Source organism: Caloenas nicobarica, chromosome 4, assembly GCF_036013445.1.
Source record: "Caloenas nicobarica isolate bCalNic1 chromosome 4, bCalNic1.hap1, whole genome shotgun sequence".
In the NCBI taxonomy this organism is placed as follows: Eukaryota; Metazoa; Chordata; class Aves; order Columbiformes; family Columbidae; genus Caloenas; species Caloenas nicobarica.
Genome location: NC_088248.1, coordinates 21,882,727 through 21,899,272, shown reverse-complemented (window position 1 = coordinate 21,899,272; position 16,546 = coordinate 21,882,727). Strand labels below are relative to the sequence as shown.

Genomic DNA, 16,546 nt, shown 5'->3' with positions numbered 1-16,546 from the left:
ATTTATGCAGATGCAGAAAGCAAGAAAGATTTGGGTTTACAATTGGGTTTTCAATCACTTCAGTTTGTGCATGTCCTGTAGACATTTTGTAGTTTGTCACCCACCCTCCCTGGGGGGTGGATTGGTAGTATAGCAGCTGGTGTGTTCTGTTTGTAAAATGTGAGATAATCACTCCTGTAAGACTACAGCCCTAATGTCTGTAGAAATGTATTTGGGAACACTGAAAAAAAATAATAGATATAAGAACCACCTCTTTTTTTAAGTATTATCTAACTCATTTATTAGGATCTGCATATTTTTTAATAATGCTGCTGCTTTCGTTTGCTATGTTTGTGTCTATTTGCATGCATTAAGTTTCTTCTTCAAGAACAATTTTATATGAGACTGAACTTCCTGGTTTCCTAGGAAAACAAAAACATTTTTTCCTCCCTCTATTTAAACTATGGTATTTGACTCCTCTTGAGTATGTATTCATTATCTTAAAATAGAAACGACCTCCATTCCCTGTGCTCAAAATCAACATTATTGTTGAATTCCCAGGCCTAGAAGAATACTGGTTGCATTACAAGCAAATAATTTTCCATTCTGTGTGGTGGAAGAAACTGTCAATTAGTACAAAAAGAGTTAATCATATTACCCCTTTTTAAATACCCTCTTTTTGTTTGTTTGTTTGTCCTGTGTTTGCAAAAGATGACATAATCAAATGGCAAACCTGTGGTTTTGTTCCTTTGCAAAAATCCCTGACAAGCCCATGACACAGGCTACTGCTGTAGCTGTACATTTCTATTCATTATTGATGACTTGGGGCCAGGCAGGCAGCACAGAACACAGGCAATATAGATTACCATATTGGGGGCTGGGTTTGGGGGGGTTGTGTAAACGCATCCGCACGCGCATGTGTGTGTGTGTGCATTTTGGTTAGGTTTGGCCTTTGAAATACTTAATTCTGAAAGGAAATCATACCTGGGAATAAAAGTGGAAACGAATTGAATGAGCCTTGTGATACATTTTAATAAAACAATTCGGGGCACTTAGACTAAAGGAGAAAAAGAATATTAGACTGAGCTCACTCTGAAACTAATTATTATTAGCTTAACTTTCTGGCAGACTTGGAAATGATCTTGAAGGGTCTTGAGCGTCATTTACCCCAGGGAACACGAAGGGCATTTTTCACAGAGTGTAATTAGCTCCTTCACTGATGTTTTCCTGACAAAACTGTTGTAAGCTAATTTATCTCTAACAATAAATATAGATAAACTATGCTGTTGGTTTGATTTCAGGGGAATGGTATCTTGTTTCCTGCTTACCACATACCAAACCCACAGTTTGGGTTGGCATGAGAATTATGCCAGCACTTCAGTGATATGTTTTAGGTGGTATTTCTCAATAGTAGGTCACCGAGAGACCTTTACAAGGCAAATAAAGTGTTTCACTGCTACTGATTTGTAATTAATCCTTATAGGTTTTTATTGGCACAACACTTCTGCCCATCATATAAAGTTTTTATTTTCTTCCATATGTCAAAGACGGGTTGTACAGCGCTTTATACTTGCATTGTTTGAGGTTCTTGGCTTTAAGAAAAATGAGAGAGATCAGAGTTTATTTAAATGTAGTGTAGATGTTAACAAAATGAAATGTGCTTTGGTTCAAAAATTGATGGTGTGTTTATACAGAAACTGTTCTACTTAAATAGTTTTCAGTTACAAGGAAGGCTATAGAAAGAAATAAGTAGAATCAATTTCGATAACTGCGTATAACCCCTCATTTCTGTAATATTTGCTATAGCTTTTCTCTCAGGTTTCTGTACTTTTTCACTTACACTTCTGCTTTCTTTCACACAGTTTATTATCATAGCAGGAAAAGTTTAGTTAATTCAAAGCTTATTGTGTTAAAATATTTTTTAACACACAACATAATAATATGCTGTGTGCTAGAGGGTGATTATGTCCAGCTCACAAAGAAAGACAGAAAAGTCTTGTAGGGACCTTGCTCTGTCTCGGATCTCTGGCTTTGGACATCACTGTTTCAGTGCTGTTTGACATGTAGAACCCTGTGAAGTAGGACTGATCTAGAGCATAAAAACTCCTTTCTCTTGTTTTGGGAAGGAGAGGTGAGACACCATTCCAGTGGAAGAGGGGCATGTGACTATTCCAAAAAGCAGTATCAGTCAAAGCAGAATGTTTGCTTAGTTTATTCCTCCCATTTTTCTGGTTCTGATTTCTCTTGTTGTGACTTGTACTCTTTAACGTGTTTCAAAATACAGAATCAACTATATGGCTAATTTAACAGTACAACTTCTGGTTTAAGAGGAGTTTCTTCTCCCTGGAAGGTCCCACAGCACCATCTAGTGTGCCATCCTTTTTTATTAGCAAATGCTTTTGTGATAGCAGAGGCACTGAGACTGGCATGTTTTGCTAGTAATTAAAATTAGGATTTGTAATTAAAATTAGGATTTACTGGATACTCTAAATATATCCAAATACAGGAGAAATTTAGATCCTTTGTATTTTTTTCCTGCAGGAAAACAGACTTAAAAATTAGATGGAAAAGTAAGGGTTTTTTTCTAAAATGTATGTTACTGCATTTCTGTTTTCTACATACAAAACAAAGGGGAAACTTGTAGTCCATCCTCACCACTGCACTAACATACCTTGCACTTACTGTATACCCCAAAGCATGTAAGTTTATTATGTCGTTATTGTCCATGAAACTCTTCATCGAGAAAGGACCATGCTTATACCTACAGACACCCTAATTCTACAAACCATGTGTCTTTCCTCCTCAGTCCCACTGAGGTCATGCTATATGCTATGTTGTATAACTGCCTGTGTTGTAGAAATTACAGGATTATGTCAAAATGATTTTTGCAAAGACAGGAGGATCAGTCTGAAAAACACACGGGTGTGAATGATTGAGAAGTTCTTTTCTTCCTTTTATGCTTCCTCTAGGGAAGGCCCACCTAATGGCAGTGTATGAATTTGATTCCTATGCTGACATACACCATTATAGTGATCTAGTTCTCTGCTGACACCACATGAGAAATAAATTTGAATAGGAACAGACAATGATTTAATGAGCTGGAATTAGGAAAAGTATTGTGCATACGAAGTTTAAAAAAATTCTCATTGAGGTGGGAAGTAAAGGCGAGGAAGAAAGTCTTGAGGCCAGGAATGATGGTCAGCAGAAACAACTGAGGAGGAAATGGGAAGCAGTTGGAGCCACAGGCTCAGCACTATCACTGAATGCACTGAAGATGTTAACAAGACACCTGACTAGAATGTGTTGCACAGGAGAGAGACAACAAAAAGTTGCAGGAAATTGTTACAAGTTTGAGTGGGGAATAAGTCTTGATCACGTTCCAGATACATGAGCAAAGACCCACCAGAACCTCCTTGGGTCAGACAGGGCACTGCGGAGCTGCAGCAGCAGGAGCTTGCAGCTTGGGAAGTCCGGCCTGAAGCAGCTTCCTCAGCAGCATCCCCCCACCCATTGTAGGAGCTATTTTGCACGCTGCCAGACAGATCCCATGTGACTGAAATTGTTTCAGTTACTCATACAACATTGCTAAGATAGGGCATGAGATTCTAGGATGTTTGATGGGACCATTCATTTCCACCTCTGATTCAGACTTTTTTGGGTATTTTGTGCGTTGTTCCAGATGCTGTTCCAGTATAACCTGCCAAACCCAAAGAAGCTTTTATAGTTGCTTTAAAACTTCAGGGTAGTTACTAATGTGTCCTGAACTATTCTGTTGCTTTGTAAGAAGAAAATTTCTAATGTGTTGAAGATGCCATCTGCTGGGAAGCCAGGCAAACTATGCTTATAAGGAGTTTTACCTTTCTGAAATGCTCTGTTCATACTCTTGGCTTTATTCTCCATCCAATACTGGAAACTCACCTCTCAAACTTACTGGAAAAAAAGCTTTCACCTTTTGATTTTGTTCTTTATACTCAGTCTGTGAAAAATGTAGTAGTGTTACTGCCAGTAGTTCAGATCACTTTATTTCTTAGTTTCTGGGTTCTCTTGTGTTGGAAAAACTGAAACTTGCTGCCTGCATTCCTTTTTATTTCATTTTGATTTCATACTTGAATAAAATATGTGTGAAGGGACCATCTACAGTTAGTAATTACTGATAGACAGTGGAAATGCTTTTGGTTTCTACTATTTTCTGATGCTAGTATGCATTTTAATATTATCTTAAAAAATAAACAAACAAGCAAACGAAAAACAAAACCACAAAGCAAAACCCACAAACCCTTCCCACAGTAGAGACCACTAGGTTGAGTTAGGAGAACAAAGGTGGTGCAACATCTGGAACAATTCACTAAGTAATATGCATAATCTCATAGTTGATATGAAATCTGATTTATTTTATTCCTTCCAATAAAGCAAAACCCATTTTGACACAGCACTTCTAATTTTAGAGTTTTGTTATTAAAATCCAATATTGGCCTAATTGGATGCATTGCAGCTATTGTTATGGTGCTTATTTATAATTACAGTTGAATTAGGGTTATGTAGAATTATATTTTCAATTTTGTATTGTAGTTCATTGCCTTGGTTTTGTACACTGTTTATGAATTTAATGAATTGTGTTAATTTAACTTCAGGCTCTTTTCAGTATCTTTTCAGATTTTTGTATTATTTATTATAGGGAGAATGGATGTATTTAGCATCCTAAAAATCATCAATTCATAAAGCCTTTGTTCTTCGTATAAAACAGTACAATAAAGAGCTAAACTACATATTTTATTCTGAAGTTGCATAAGCCCTCTTAGAACCAACGGCATCTTTGGAGTAGCTGACAGAAAAGGGATGTATGGGAGGAGACTTTTAAAGTCCTGTGTTTTGCACCTGAAATTATTTTGAAAACAATAAAATTGGAAAACAAAAGGCAAGTGATTATTTGGCATCAGGAGCTTCTGTGATATCTATGAGGGAACAACCCAGGGTCGCTGAAGTTGCATCGTGGGCAATGACTGAAATTACAAGCACAACAGGAAGTACAGCTCTAACTTAATCTCTGAGATTGTCCATTTACATGGCTGTGGGGGACTACGATGGGTCCGTGGATTCCCTGACAGAGGGTATGGGAACAGAGATTGGCCTTGAAGATATGAAGGTTTACCTGTGAGAAAGAAGGGAGTAAAGGAGTATCCAGAGATATTGCGTACCCGTGAGAGAGAAGGGAGTAAAAGAGTAACATTGACGATAGCAAAATTAGCCAGTGATATGTTACTATTGCAGCCTGTAACCAATAGCAAAAAGACACTTGAGCTGGTAAAGACTATATAAAAAAGCATTTGTGGCAATAAATGGAGACTGCTGTTTGTACAGAAGAACTTGGTCTATGTCGCTTGTCCATCTCAACCGCGACACATGGACGTGAAGTTTGAAAGGGGAGTAAAACATATGTTTTATTATGGAAATCTAGTTCACCATCTAAATCAACAAAAATTTGTTGTCTCCAGTGTTGTCTTTAAGCAGGAACAAATGAACAGTATGGTTTGTATAGCCATGCTTACACAAATATTAAAAACTGTTTAAAGAAGCCAGGAAAAGGTTGTTTCAAATAGGCTCCTGCAGCTGCTCGTACTAACGTACTGAAATGTTTTCCAAATAATTTCAGTTACAGACTTGAAATCATGTTAAAATGGTATAGTACTTGAAAACAGATATGCAATCCTGTTATCAGGCCTTTTTCTGTTATGATCCTGCTTTATTCAGCACACACCAATGGTTTCACAAGGACTTGCATAAGCTATGCCAACCTGACTTTCAGTGGTTTTTTGTACTTTTGGTTTTGAACTCATTAAGTATGTTTAGCGTAGGGGTTTTTAATTTGTTCTGTGGTGTCTGTCAAGAGATGCTGCATCTTTCCAAAGAAGTAAGTGGGCACAGGTGGAAAAAGGAAGAAGGCAACTCATTTCTGAAGGATTTTGGCGGGTTATATAGGTGTGTGCCCTGTTTCAACAGTAGGAGTCATTCTTTATATGATGCCTAAAATTAAGATTACTGCAAAGCAGTTTGGCAGGGGACTATACTTAAGTCAGTTTATTCAAGAGGATGCATAATGTGGTATCACGGCTAATGAGCGACGTTTTACAGAGATGCTGTATCACAATGTGGAATTGTGGAGCAGCAACCAATCTGAGGGGTGAGGGTAGGGGGAAGACTTGTAGTCCTTCATTTGAATAGACTGAAAGCCGGCTTTGAGTACTGTTGGGGTCTTTACAATCTCTATCATGTTCTTGAAAATGCTGAGCAATAAGCTTTTTGACCTTTAGGAGAGCCTACTTTTTTTTTCCCCTGGTGATGGTACCAGATCCGTTTATCTATATTCTGTCAGAACTTTGGCTGTCCTGTATTGCTCACAAACATACCTAATTCAGACCTAGAAGTACTTTTCTAGAGGCTGGGTTCTATTTTGGAAATGTAAAACATTATAAAGTTGTCTGCATATTTGTCAAAACCAAAGAAAAATATGTATTTTTTAAAAAACCCACACTTCTAAGCACAAAAACAAGGAAATAAAATACACAAGAAGAAATAGAAATAATAAGTGTTTCCAAGTTTATTTCTCGCGTTGTAATCAGAAAAACTGCACAGTTTTTGGTTGTGTTTGGCTGTGTTGTTTTGTGGGGTTTTGTTGGTTGTTGTTTTGGTTTTGGTTGGGTTTGTTTGTTTGTTTTTGGTTTTTTGGTGAGGGGGCAGGCTGGGTTTTTTTGATTATTCTTTCTTTTCCAAAAAGTGCCAGTGGCTCTTGAAATAAAAACATGTGAAAAGTACTGCAGTACACAGATGAAGATTGAATTCCAGTTCTCATTCATGCGTGTCTTCTGATAAAATTGTCCAGAGTTCATAGCCTTTTTTCTTGCACTTTACCCTATCGGTAGTGATGAAAATGCTGCCCAGTTAACTTTTTACTAACCTTTATTCAGTTTATAACTTAACACTGCTCACACTTTTGCTCCTTTTGTGTCCTGCTCTGATGAAGCATTCAAGAACATCTGTAGCTTTAAGCACATATGTACGAAATTGATTTTGGAAAATACACATTTGTTCAGAACCCTGATTACAAAAAGATTTTTTTTTTTTCTTTCTAGCTGTACTTAAGACAAATCAGATGCAACTTTGGTTAAGGTTTTTTTTCATGAATAATTGCCACACTCGTGTCCTACTGCTGACCTGTAAGAATGAAGAAAAATTACATGGGAAATTTGTGGGTAAAGGAAACGAAGGAAAGTTCACATGTATTTCATGCCTCATTGCAATAATCCTTACTCATCTTCTACCATGTGTCCCTCTGGATCTGTGCCCACCTTGCTCTTATTATTTGCATAATTTCTTTTTTAACAATTTGTCATCATAGTTTCAAATCCATTATGTTACTTCCTTTTGCTGTCTGCTTTGGCAATGAATTACATGTATTGATTTTACATATTCTCTTGGAGAATAAACACCTTTTAATATCTGCTTTACAGCAATGCTGTACAGGCTGAAACCTATGGAAAACATCTTTATCTTTATAAGGCAAATACCAATTAAATGGATCTCTAAGTGCATCCTTCCTGTTAAAGTTATGTTTATGCATATGCTCACACACACAAACCTGTATTTATACTCTCTTAATTAAGACATGCTTCATGATCTTTGCTGTAAAAAGAAATGTATTTATAGATATCTAGTATGACTATTCAGACTCATGTGTTCTATCAGTGTCTCAGGTCAGGCTGGGAGTTTTTCTTCCCTTTACACAAAAATCATTGAAATATATTCAGTCAGTCTTTCACATCAGAGGTGTAAATGGATTTCTTGAAAGTTTTTCTGCTGATAGCAAACGGCAGTCACTTTACAACTTTGACTCCATTGTGGGCAGCAGTCGGAAAGCTTAACACTCCACCCAAACTTCGAAGATGCTAAAACTGTGTGATGACCTCGCATTCTCAAGGGCAGATGCTCAGCTTCTGCTGGAAGTGCTAATCTACAATCTGTTTATCTCCATACACTGTGTATTTGACAGCACTTGCCTGGAAAACAAGGCAGGGAAAAGTGTAGCCCAATTTAGTTACTTTTTTCTCTCTGATGGTGTTAATGTCTGATGGACTTAGAAATGATAGCCTTTATTTTAACTTTTACCTTCCTTTGTGCTTTTCAGCCTGTCATAGTCTCAGAAAGCAGCCACATTGCCAGTGTCCAAATACAGTCATCTTTGTTAAGACTCAGCTAGTGCGTGAGCTGGACCTTGCAGAGTAACGGTTTTCTTCTGCCTCATCTTTATTCTGAGTGAATCAGATTTTGGTTTTCTCTTTAAAACCCAGATTGTTGTCTGTATTTTCTATCAGTAGGTTTTAGACTCAGTGTGATCTATATATTATTCTTTAGTAGATGTGAATTGAGATGCGTCACGTAATGCTTATGAGCATATTGAGGAGCACATTTCTAAGGAACAGATAACGTGTCGAAGTGAGGCAGCATGTGCAGGGAAAGGTGATACCTGTGTTAGACAGATATACTTTAATCACATAAAACCTTCTTCAACTCTGGAACAGAAACCTGAAGAGAATGGCTCTTGCACACAAAAGCACGTCAGTGTTTTCATATAGCATATAAATGGACTTTATTTGCCCAAAGTTTGTGCTTTTCCAACTCCATTGGTCAGTCTGGTAACAGAGGTTCCCTCCCCTGACAAGTCTTGCCTTGCTTGCACCCATAAACCATCACACTCACCACAGCACTACTGACTGAAAAAAAGCCCCCTTGGTTTTAATGTAATCCCTGTGGTTTTTCAAACCGGCACTCCTTATGAATATAAAACATTAACATCAAATTACTCTGATTCAGCAACAACATCTATTTTTTAATAAGAACTTGTCTGTTCTGTCAGGTAATTGTTTAGCTTCCCGGGGAACTGTGTATGTGTCACAAATGGGAAAATTCAACCTTATAAATCCTTTCTGTGGTGAGGCACTGGGAAACTTGGTTCCGATTATTAAGATCACCAGGATTAATAGCAAAATTTTGTACAGAATTGCTAGGATTGGCCTTTTGAATGCTAGATTTTCAACAAGCTCAGTCAGGAAGCTATTTATGATGTTCACCAGGATCCTTTTCCTCTCCACTTACAGAATTATGAAGAAGTGTTACTGTCACAGAGGTAACATTTCCTTTTGTGACATTCTGTGCTTTGAATTAGCAGCCTGTTGCCAATTGTGTTAATATCACCAAGCCTCCAAAGCAAATGTATACCAAGTCACAGGTCCCATCCTATAGAGAAAAGACATCATCTTTATTTATCAACAAGATAAAGGGGAGGGTTGTTTTGGTTTTACCTTTGCTTGCCTTTTTTTTTTTTTTTTTGGTACTGTATAAAAGCTCTATAGAATGCAGCGAGGCACGAACCATGTAAGAAATGATTAATGGTGCTGAATCATTGAGTTCCTTCAGGTGCCGAGGTGAGGTGCCTGTACTCACCAGCTGGCAGTGTGCTCTCTTCTCCCTACACTCAGTGCTCATGTGGAGTAGAGGACACTTCTGGTGTATCACCTCACGCTCCATCCATTCTCCTCTTTGCTTGTGCCCAGGAAGATCTAAAGCTGGAACCATGCTGCAATGGTGTTCTGCCACCCCAAAATTACAGGTGCTTAGGGAACACCCAGGCACTCGGTAATATTTGAGCTGTGCAGTGTAGTTGTTAATGGGGAAAGGGGAGAAAGGGGTGATTCTGGCTCATTCTTAGTAGTAGTTCGTAAAAGCTGGAGATTGATCATTCCGATGAAGTGTCTGTGTTGCATCTGCGTTATACGGATCTTATTGCCAGTTCTCCGTTGTAAGCATTGCAGATGCTACTGTACACAAATGTCAGTTTAGCTCTTGGTGCCTCCTCCCTCCCTCAGCTTTTGTTTCTTACTCTACAGCTGATATACTTGAACACCTGTATTTCTTCATAACTGTTACCTGCATTTTGGTCTAGGCCTCTTGTAAACAGGGATTCCCTGAAGGAATTCTTATTGCTTCTACTTCTTATCTTTCTTGTCTTTTATGATTTATCTCAGTGATGACATTTGCAAAAAGATAAATGTTTATGGATAGCTTGGCTGTAGGGCAGTGAGATATGGAGTATTTCAAAATATGTTTTTAAATTCTGCAGAGCCTTCAAGTTGCACAGCTTAACTGTTGCCTCCTCGACCCTTCTTGTCTGCTGTAATTTGTGGCATTTACTTGTTGCATTTTGTTTTAAGAGTGTAAGAGGAACTCTGTGCCTAGTCGGCTGTCTGGATCCATGCTTTTTGTGAACTCAGAAAGTAAAATGAATACAAAACTAGTTATATAAGGCTTTTCTTTATATTAGTTTCCAAAAGATTGAATTAAAGCTATGTTACTCAAGGTTGAATGAAAAGCAGGGGACAACTACTTTTTTGTTTGATTATTTTTAACTTGGAGCTAAAAACAAACAAAAAATAAGCATACCTTCAGATGGATGCAAGGTAGTTTTGGACTTTTGTCCTTTAAACAATAAAATTCATGAATAGCTGGAGGACTAGTTATTCTTGAGAAGTAGCCAGATGAAGAATATAGTCTTGGCTTAAAGAAGTTCTGAGCAAACTTTATGAATTAGCCTGCATTAAATGATAGAATAATTTTATTGAGCAATAATAAAATGTTCAAATCAGATAGAAGGATGATAGGGAATTGCTATTCGCAGCTATGAAACTGATGGATGTCATGTTAAGTCCCAACCCAAACAACTCATTTTAAGATTTGCTGTCATGAAACCTAAAATCTTCTGTTTTGTCCAATCATCAGCTTTAAACCTGTTCCTTGTCAGCGAAGACAACAAATCTTTTTGCTTGTGTCTGCCTGGGGGATGTGGAAAGCTGAGGTGGTCCTCTGTGATTAAATTAGATGAAAGACTTGCTTTCTACCAGTGAGACATGAGGTCTAATCAAGTGAAATGAGTTTTGAGATCTCAGCTCATTTCCTTGGGGAATATCAGTTTACATTACACAGTCACGACACCTCATTCATCACAGTTGATGGGACTTTTGCTCAGAAGAGGACCTGGGACTGGGTAGCATGGGACTTGATCACAAGTCTCCCCCTCAGGAGGGGTAGCTTAGTGGAGTTACGATACAGCACAGTGAGGGGAAGCTTTAAGATCTTTTTTTAAATAATTGATCTATATTTCTGTATATCAGATCTTCTAGAATAGAGGGACTTAGGTCCAAATGGGGAAAGCTAGAGGTAAAAAATAAAAAGATACTTTGTACTGAGTAGAGTTTATAAAATGGTCAATGTATAGGTGCTAAAGAATGTACACAGTGAAGAGCAGAGTTGAACTTCTCGTCACTTCATTTCTATGATGTTGAATTATGTTTATTTCCAGTCACTAAGGTACGAGAAAGTAAAGAGTATTCTGCTTCCCTGACTAACAGACCTTTTTTTTTTTTTTTTTTTTTCTTCCAGGGCATTGTTATAACTCCACTTCTGCTTCTGCTTTTTGTAAGTATCTTGATCTTAAGATGTCTTCTTACTAGGTAACCTTGCACCTGTTAGTATATTTAAGGCATAAATTTGAGTAATTTAACAGTGTCTAAATAATGAGGAAGATTTTTCTGGTCAGTATCTGAAATAAGCCCCCTCCAAGAAAGACCATCAGTGCGTGTTGTGATGAATGCAAACTCTACCTACACTTCATTTGAAGAGGACCAAAACCCATTGTTCTTGCAGAATTGCAAAACCATATGCTATTAGTCAGGCTGGGTAAAATACAAACTCTTGCCAAATAAGATGATCACTCAGTTAGGAGATCTCCTGGAGAGCTTTCACATGCAGGAGCTGGACAGGGTCCTAATGATCCAAAATGGATGACAGGCCAACTGAGAAAGCACCGTTCAGGTAAACAGAGCCTCACTCCTGGGCAACTAAGCCCCTGGGTATTTTGTTGGTAGAGGTTAGTGAGAGATCAGCAGCAGCAAGACAAATTACTGGAGCCCCTATGTATCACTAAATGTGATGCTGCTTCATTCCCATTAGTTCAAGATTTGTTTTTCAATCATTAGTCTTCAGTCAGGGCCTTGGTTCCTTACAGTTCATGGTAGAATAAAAGAGAGAAGACAAAGTTTTATCTTCATGTTTTATAAAAGTATGAGTATTAATCAGTACACAATGAAGAGATTTTAACAGGTAGGTAATGGTGCTTTAGTGAGTCCCTTGTCAGTTGGGAAGTCTTGATAATTGTGGAGGATTTGCTGGCGCAAGTTGTTTGGTATGGTACAAGTTACTGAGGACTGTGGCTTTGTGAAGAGCAGGGAGATAGGCTGAAGCACTTAAAGGTTTTCAGGAGGTGTATATTTTGTCTTTTATGTTTATCTTACGACTTGCATTGTATGTCAGCCAGCACCCTGGAAAGGGGATGAGTGTGAAGTTAGTCTGAAACAATTTGTAAGTGGTATGCAAGTGGTGCCCTGTTTATAGTAGGGATGCTTAAGCAGTATATGTACAGTATACAAATATAGCAGTGTAAACTAAACTGGCATAAATAGTATTGTGAGAGTGGCTGTAACGTTATCAACTACTGCTTCAGTAAAGCTGTGTGGGAAGATTTTTATTTTATGGTATTTTTATTTTATTGTAGCAAATTGTAATTCATCTGATGCAGCTAAGCTATGTTTACACAAGAACTGCTTTGACCTTATATATATCAATACACACCAGCAAAGCTTTCTTGATATACCTGGGATCATAGGCTTACTGTAAATTGAAAAAGATAACTGTTCTAAGAAAAATGGGTCTTTTGTTATTCTTGCACTGAATACATTGATTTTGCTTCTCTATTTTCCTGTCATCTTCCCTCCTGCGTGCAACCTGTTTCTTCCACAGGCATTCATCCAGAGACCTGTGCATTTGTTTCTAAGTGACTGAAACTTCAGCTGTTTTTACTTTTGCACACTGGCAACTTTCACCTTGCTATTCCTCACTGAGTTTTGGTGCTCTGTGTACCTGAAGGGGTTATTTTCTGTAGAAATGGAAATATTAAGGAATATTCTGCATACATTTTCAAGCAAGATAAAGATCTTTACTTTGGTGACTTTATGGACGGATAACAAGGTGTCTCATAAATGGCAGTTTTCACTGTTACTTATCAAAAGACATGGTAAAACTTTATATGTGCAACAACAGGAAGGCAAAATGTATGTTCTTCCTGCCAGCCCTGGAGGCACTTGTATGAGAAGCGTGTAAAATGCACATTAATTGTTTTGTGGTTTGTAACATGACTCGTAGCTGTTCTTCTTGAGGAAAATACACACATGAATTATTTTTTTGTCAGAGTGATAAACTAGCCTGGGAATGGGGGTAGTTACAAAAGCTGCATTTTTTGTCACAAAGCCCAAACTTGAGGACTTCTCTTGGGATATATAAATATTTAAAACTTCCTGAGGACTTTGCTGAGGACTTGACGCATGAAGAGCAGCCGTTCTGGTCAGCCCAGCGGTACATCTTGCCAAGATGAGATCTTCATTCTCTGAAGGGTCAGTTTATCCAGTGGCAGGTATTTAGGATAGCGAACTAACTGTCCATTCCCTGCTGCACTGTTCGTGTACCGTGTAGTCACTGTGGGGTGAGAAACACTAACTAGTAATTTCCTGGTTGTCTTTCTGGAGTATTCATTAGCTTAGTCACGCAGCTTAGCCTTAGTGCTTGGTTAATAAAGGGTGGAATTTTCAAGTTGCAAGATATAACTCTCATTTACCTCAACAGTAGCTGTGCTGGGTTTCTGAATATCATTCAGGGACCTTCAGTGAATTTTAATTCCTGAATTTGGTACTCATGAGCATTAGCTCTTCCACAGAGCCATACTGTGATAGTCTGAATGCTGTATTGTATTAGTGGTCCTATTTATTAGTCTCCCTGTATACAGTGCATATAATACCCTTAGTGCTGCCAGAAATAAATTGTTGTCCATTAGTTTGTCTTTGTTATATAGGTTAACCTGTGATAGTGGTTATGATTTAAATTTTGCCCTATCTGCACCAGTGAATATAATGTTCTGAACAGCCTTTTCTGTTCATAATTGCCTAGTAATGTAAATATAAATTGCCTAAACAACATTGATAAAGACATGTTGAAGCTTATAATAAATAATGCATTTAATGCAAATAATTTATCATTTTAAGTGAATGGTGTTGAACATAAGATTGTCAGTTACATATCTAAAAACTATATTCCTACTATGAAACTTTTGGTGTAAAACTTACCCAAAAAAGAGTTCTAAGAGGTTCTAATTGTTTTAATGCAACTTTAAGTACTGTGCACATAATTACCAGACTGTATCCTTGTGAGGGTGCCTGGCTAGACTTTAAAGAACAGCCATCTTCACCGTGGATACCCCTGATCAACATTTTACCTTATAAAAAGCTATTGAATCTTGGCTTCCAGGTGCATTAGGCTGCAATATCATCATCCTCATGTTAACCCTTATTATTAACAGTTAATGTATTGTATTCCCAGCAACGATATTATATATCGGCAATGTGCCGTAAACTATATATAACTGATTAGAATTCATAGACATGGTGAGTGGGAGCATTGAAACAAAGTGCTACAAGATATATCAGTTTCAAGTTAACACGAGGTTATGCTGTTCACATTTCTTTGCAACATTCTGCAGTGTTTCATTAATGATAATTAGGAGGTTGTGTACCAAAGCATTCAGAGAAGGATGCTGTCTGTCTTCCTCTTGTCAGGTCATATACTTAGCTGAAGCCAGCAGTAACAGATTGATCATGAAAATGTTTAAAGAGGAGAAATAACTTTTATTTTCTCAAAAACACTTGGGGAAAAAACAAAAACAAATAAACAAAAACCACACAAACACACACACAAAACCCCAAACCCCACACCAGCTAGAGATTACAGCATAGACAAAATTTTGCTTTTGGAAATAACCATATTGCTATCAATAAATTATGACTACGAATAGGTTAAGTGATGCCTGAGGAAGCTGGTCACTTGGGTATGAAAACAGTACTGTCCATCTTTACTTATCATGTGACTTGTTCTCTATATTCAGTTTAGTTGTTTCTGTTAGTAAATTGCAATAATATTTTATTATTTGTAGTAACAGTTTATGATTTTAATTAATAAGTATACTATATTCGGGCACACTTATGCTACTAAAAGACAGTTAGACAAAAGATGTCATCATATGGTGAAGATAGTAATGTTTTGGTCTCTTTAATAACGTCGAGATGTCAGCATCATTTTATGACGTCTCATTTGAAAGACAGAACTTCAGGAGTGCTGCACTCTGTAAGAGTTGTAGCTGTATCATCATACTTAGATGTCCCTAGATTGTAACTTTAGTAATGAAAACCAGGAATGTGTATCCATGCAGGTTTATTTTCATTGAGGGATTTCATACACCTTTGTATTGCGCAGGCCCAAGACCAGCCTGATGCCTCAGTGAGGTCATGTCTCTTGAATTGCCCTGGAAGCAGAGTGAGCGTAGATATAGTATATGTATCTATATGTATCCATGCCTCTACCATGGCAGAGGATGCAGAGTAACCTTTCTTGCGTGAACGTGGTTCTGTTCCTTCCCAGCCCCACTGGGACGGAGTTGCCCTCTCTGTCCTTAAAGTCTATTGAGCATGTGGACTGGCAATTTTACCAAGCCACACAACCTTATACTTTTGTTAATTGTATTTGGTATCAAAATACAAGAAGCCAGGCATCTGCACGCTTGTTGGAGCCAAATGTGATGCAGTGGTTTTTATGGCACAGTATCCCAGCTCTCCCACCTTCTTGAGGTTAACCTTGCGACTTATTGCCTGACAGAAATAGTCTCTTCAGTTGTTGGAAGCACAGCCAGTTAGCTATCAAAGTAACCAAAGTCAAGGCGTGTAAATCTATGCATCTTTATTGAAAGCCATCAAAGAAAATGTTAGAGATAAGTAGTTTAGGTTTTTATGTACTTCACCTTCTTCGCAAGCATGCCTGCAAACCAGTTAACATGGAATGTTAAAAAAACAATGCAAAATTCATGTGTATTTTTAAAAAATGCACTTGGCAAAAAACTCCATGTAACTGTCACGCATTGCTCCCATGTTTGCTGTTTTACCAAAGAAGATTACAGTGGCATTTGTGTCAAAATGGAATCTTTCCAAGGCTTTATCAGCTTACATCTTTTCTTGATTTATTCAGTGATGTTTTCTTTTCTGGTACTCTCTCCATTTTCTGAATTTTATAGTAGGTATTTTTATGGTGGCACTGTAGTGGTGATGCCATAAGTACTAGAAAGTAGGACTGCTGAAAAAATTCAGGAGTAGACAAGTAAATGAAATTCTGTGCAATTATCACAGAGAAAACTGAAATAAAATTACTGGTGAATAAGGCTGTGAATGAAGCTAGAAGCTGACTGAAATACTGAAGCTTTCCTCTATATCCACAATCCTTACATTAAAACATTTTTTCAAAAGTTGTTGATACTTCTCAACTCAAATTTTTGCTAAGTCTTCTCAAATCCTATGTTTTTCAGATAAAT

General features: G+C 37.6%; 1 protein-coding gene across 4 annotated transcripts in view; it reads left to right on the top strand.

Moving 5' to 3' along the window:
- SLC10A7 (solute carrier family 10 member 7) overlaps positions 1-16,546 on the top strand; it is a 151,459-nt gene that overhangs the window by 88,421 nt on the left and 46,492 nt on the right. For all 4 annotated transcript variants that reach the window (XM_065633719.1, XM_065633718.1, XM_065633717.1 and 1 more), the window contains one exon: positions 11,467-11,502. In XM_065633719.1, the coding sequence (XP_065489791.1) occupies positions 11,467-11,502 (36 nt within the window). The remainder of the gene's footprint in view (positions 1-11,466; positions 11,503-16,546) is intronic.